The sequence below is a fragment of the Piliocolobus tephrosceles genome, chromosome 16, assembly GCF_002776525.5.
Source record: "Piliocolobus tephrosceles isolate RC106 chromosome 16, ASM277652v3, whole genome shotgun sequence".
Taxonomy (NCBI): Eukaryota; Metazoa; Chordata; class Mammalia; order Primates; family Cercopithecidae; genus Piliocolobus; species Piliocolobus tephrosceles.
This window is the reverse complement of record NC_045449.1, coordinates 36,214,141-36,218,133: the sequence shown is the minus strand read 5'-3', so window position 1 is coordinate 36,218,133 and position 3,993 is coordinate 36,214,141. Positions and strand designations below refer to the sequence as shown.

The 3,993-nt window shown below is 53.8% G+C and overlaps 1 protein-coding gene across 2 annotated transcripts in view; it reads right to left on the bottom strand.

Annotated features, from left to right (window-relative positions):
- The window catches only part of CUEDC1 (CUE domain containing 1), a 138,286-nt gene that overhangs the window by 22,203 nt on the left and 112,090 nt on the right, over positions 1 to 3,993 (bottom strand). For both annotated transcript variants that reach the window (XM_031934320.1, XM_023204584.2), the window contains exon 2: positions 1,958 to 2,619. In XM_031934320.1, the coding sequence (XP_031790180.1) occupies positions 1,958 to 2,302 (345 nt within the window). In that variant the 5' untranslated portion in view covers positions 2,303 to 2,619. The remainder of the gene's footprint in view (positions 1 to 1,957; positions 2,620 to 3,993) is intronic.

Below are 3,993 nucleotides of genomic sequence, written 5' to 3'. Positions count from 1 at the left end.
GGGGGGACCGGCTGGGATCCGGCCACCGGGGGGGAGGGTGAAAGCCCCGGCAAAAAAAAAAAAAAAAAAAAAAAAGTGAATTTTTGACTGCATGAGGGGATTCACTGCCCCTAACATCTGCATTGTTCAATGGTCAATTGTATCTGCAGACACACACATACACACGCACACTCTCACTCTCTCTCTCCTTCTTTCGACAGAGAGGATCCATATTTTCCAATATTCCTTCTACCACCTACTCCAAGTGGATCGAAGGAATGGTCTCCCAAGGAGAGAGACAATAGAAAACTGTACAAAGACAGCAGCAGCATTTATTCATTCAACAAACACTCCCCAAGTGCTTGCTATGTGCCTGGAGTGTCCTGGGTGCTGCAGATGACACAGGTATAAGCCAGATGTCTTTGCCAACAGAGCTTCTCCACCCCCAAGAGAAGTCTCAGCAGCACACACTAAGGAGGAAAAGCAAGGAGACTTCACCTTGCAGAATGACTGATGGAGAACAGGGACGAGGGTAATAATAACGCCACAGCACAAACTTTGTGAGGATTAGAAGAGATGACACATCGGGATGGGTGCGGTGGCTCATGCCTGTAATCCCAACACGTTGGGAGGCCGAGGCGGGCAGATCACCTGAGGTCAGGAGTTCAAGACCAGCCTGGCTAACATGGTGAAACCCTGTCTCTACTAAAACTACAAAATTAGCCGAGTGTGGTGGCACATGCCTGTAGTCCCAGCTACTCGGGAGGCTGAGGCAGGAGAATCGCTTGAACCTGGGAGGTGGAGGTTGCAGTGAGCTGAGATTGCACCATTGCACTCCAGCCTGGGTGACAGAGCAAGACTCTGTCCCCCGCCACCCAAAAAAAAAAAAAGTAGAGATGATACATCTAAAGCACTTAGGACGATGCCTGGCATGGGTCAGGACTCAATAAAGAGTGGAGTTAAATCCCACCTGCTGGGTCCTGGTCTTGTCCATGGCTGCAAGTCGCAGATGGCCCTGTGGACAGCACCCCTCTGATTAACAGGCTCTGTGTGCCTCACCCTTCTGCACCAAGCACCTCAGGCTCTGCTGATAGTAGGAGGCCAGATGTCCACTGAACTCGGGTGGGACTGGGAGGGACTCACAACCTCCAGCAGATGGGTACTGATGCAGTACACAGGTCCTCTCTCTCCAGTCACCTCCCTGGAGAGACTGCTTGGCTATGGCTCACTACTGCTTCCATCAGGCCACAGTCAGAGGGATTTAACTGGCAAGTCTGATTCCTCACTACCTTTCCGTGGCTATGCTCCCAGGATGCAGCCACACTCTTTTTTCTCAGCATCAGGGCCTTGTCAGCCTCACTGATCTCCTCTCACTCTAGGACCCTGACAGATGGTCCCCAGCCAGTCAGACACTGTTTCACCTCCCAGCCTCTGCGCAAGCTGTTCCCTTTGCCTACACACCCTTCCCCCGGCTTCACTCTTCCTTTGGGTCTCGCTTAGGGTTTGGGCTTAGCCATCGCTTCCTCTGGGAAGCCACCCCTTTCTGCTGCTTCCACGTCTCCGTCCAGCACTTACCACTCTGGCCGTCAGTACGGGACTTGCGCTTCTAGTCCACACTGGACTCTGAGCTCCAGGAGGGCAGAAATTTGGTCTAACTTGGCCACTAGCGGACTCTAGGCCTGGAAGTGGAGTTCAGTATGTTGGGGTGGGGCCCAGGCACCTGCATTTTTAACAAGCACCTTGATTGTGATGCCTCCTGACTCAGGGTCTAGTGCCACATCTCACACACCACTGAGTGGGTGCTCAGTGTTTGTTGAATGACTGCATGATTTCTGCCCATAAAATAAGGTCACTGACGGATGGTACTTTTCCCTAGGGGAAGTAAGACTGCTTGCTAATTAGAACCCAGACAGCGGAGTAACCCAGGTCTTCTTAGAGGTTCCAACGGTGGTTGGAATTACCTGGGCCGCGCCCCTACCTCCGGAGGGATGCTGTCCTCCGAGTCGGAGCTGTCCTCATAGACACCGCCGCCGCCGCCGCCGCCGCCACCGCCCTCCAGGTTCATCTGCAGCAGCTGGTCGATGGTGGCGTCCACAGCACCGCTGTTGGCGCGCAGCACGCATTCGATGATGTCGTAATCCATGTTGGGGAACATGGTCTTGAAATCATCCATGGCCTGGTTGAACTCCAGGCGGCGCACCTGGCGGGCCGGCCGGCTGTTGTTGAGCTCCTGGGGGGAGGCCGTGCCTCCCCCGCCCCCGCGCGCCCCGGCTGTGCCACCTCCACCGCTGCCGCTGCTGCTCCGGCGGAACAGGCTGGTCATTTTGCGGAGCCGCTTGGAGAAAATGTTTCTAGGCGGCCGCAAAGCCCCTTCCCCGGGGTCTTTCCGCGGTCAGCCGCTTGCTTGCTCTGCGGCCTCGGGCAGCTCACTCCAGCGCCTCCTCCGCCCGGGGTGGCCAGGCAGGAATGGGCTGCCGAGGGCTCCGGGTTAGGAGACTAGGGGCGCGCGGGGCCCCAGGCGGCCCTCGGAAAGTGGTCCTCACGGGGCGGTGGCATGCGGGACCGGGCCGTGCTGGGGCTGGGCGGCCGGTCATCCACACCCCCGGGGCATCCTGGCACCAGCTTCACGGATGGTCCCACCTGAAACCGAGGGAGATGGAGTCAGGGCCGAGCCTAGCAAAACATGAGCTCAGGCCAAGGGCTATTAAGAAACGAGGGCAGGGAGGCGCGACCCCTGCCATGCTCAAGGGAGACTTGCTTCTTCCCCCTGCTTTCTCCCCAGCTTCAATAATGAAATCCCTGCAGTTCTTTACTAGCACAGGACAGCTATCAGTTAGCAAGAGCTTCCTCCCACCCAGGTACCATCCTAAGCGTTCTATGGGGGCCAACTCATGACAGTACTGTAAGGTAGGTACTAGTATCCCCATGCTGCAGATGGAAAAAGTGAGGTATAGACGCTGAGTTAGTGGAGGAGCCAGGATTTGAATCTGGGACATATGGCCCCCACGCCACTGGTCTCTACCATTACACATACTGCCAAGGACCCCTGAAGAGCTGACTGAGGCAGGAGGGGCTCTTAAAGATGTCCTGCCTCTCTGATCTCTAGTCCCTGTTCTCATCTTCTCACATCACTGCCCCAACATCGTGGTCCCACCACCAGGGCAGCCATCTTGTGCAGAGCTCCACCAAACCCCAGGGACAGCAGTGATGAGAAATGGGACCCTCCAGTGTCACTGGGAGCTTCTGGCCTGAGAGAGGAAACAGGGTTCCATCCTTGCAGAGCCTCGGGCTGATGGGGAGGCCCAGTTCCCACTCTTGGTAAACTCATGTCAGGTCCTAAAACTCAGTCCACTCCCCTGAGAAGCACCAGCCCATCAGAGAGATGCAGAGAGATGCAAGGCCATTGTCAACTCCTGGAATTCATTATCCTCACCCCGATGTCAGGCCGACATGTTTTATTTATATCACAGACACGTTTGTTCTTGTGGAACACTCAGTGTCCCTAAATATTTTTTAAAATCCCAGAAGTTTTTTCTCAAAGTTGTCTTGAGAAACCATATACATCGTAAATTCTGTTATTATCCCCACCGAGCCCAGTTCCCCTGCCCCAGCCAATGTGTGTCCCTCAGCCCCCAGGGTCAGCACAGTGTCCTGACAACATGTATGGGTGGAACTGAATATCAAGCACAATGAGGGACCTAAATCTGCCACAGAAAACTGCCTGGCCCACTCAAACCTACGCATGTAAACCACTGCCAAGGTTGCATTTCTGTTAGCACAGACCACTGGGAAGGGAGTGGGCCTAAAAACACCAACTTCTGACTTTTTCATGCCTACTCCAAGCCTTATAGTAATTTCATTAATTGTAGAAAAGTGGCAGATTTTAAGAGACCATTCCATCCAATAATATTCTTGAGTTTGATGAAACAGGTGCAAACTTGTTTTCACTTTTCTATGACTTGGAGTCACAATCTTAATAGCTGATATAGAAATGTTCTTTTTTTTTTTTTTTTT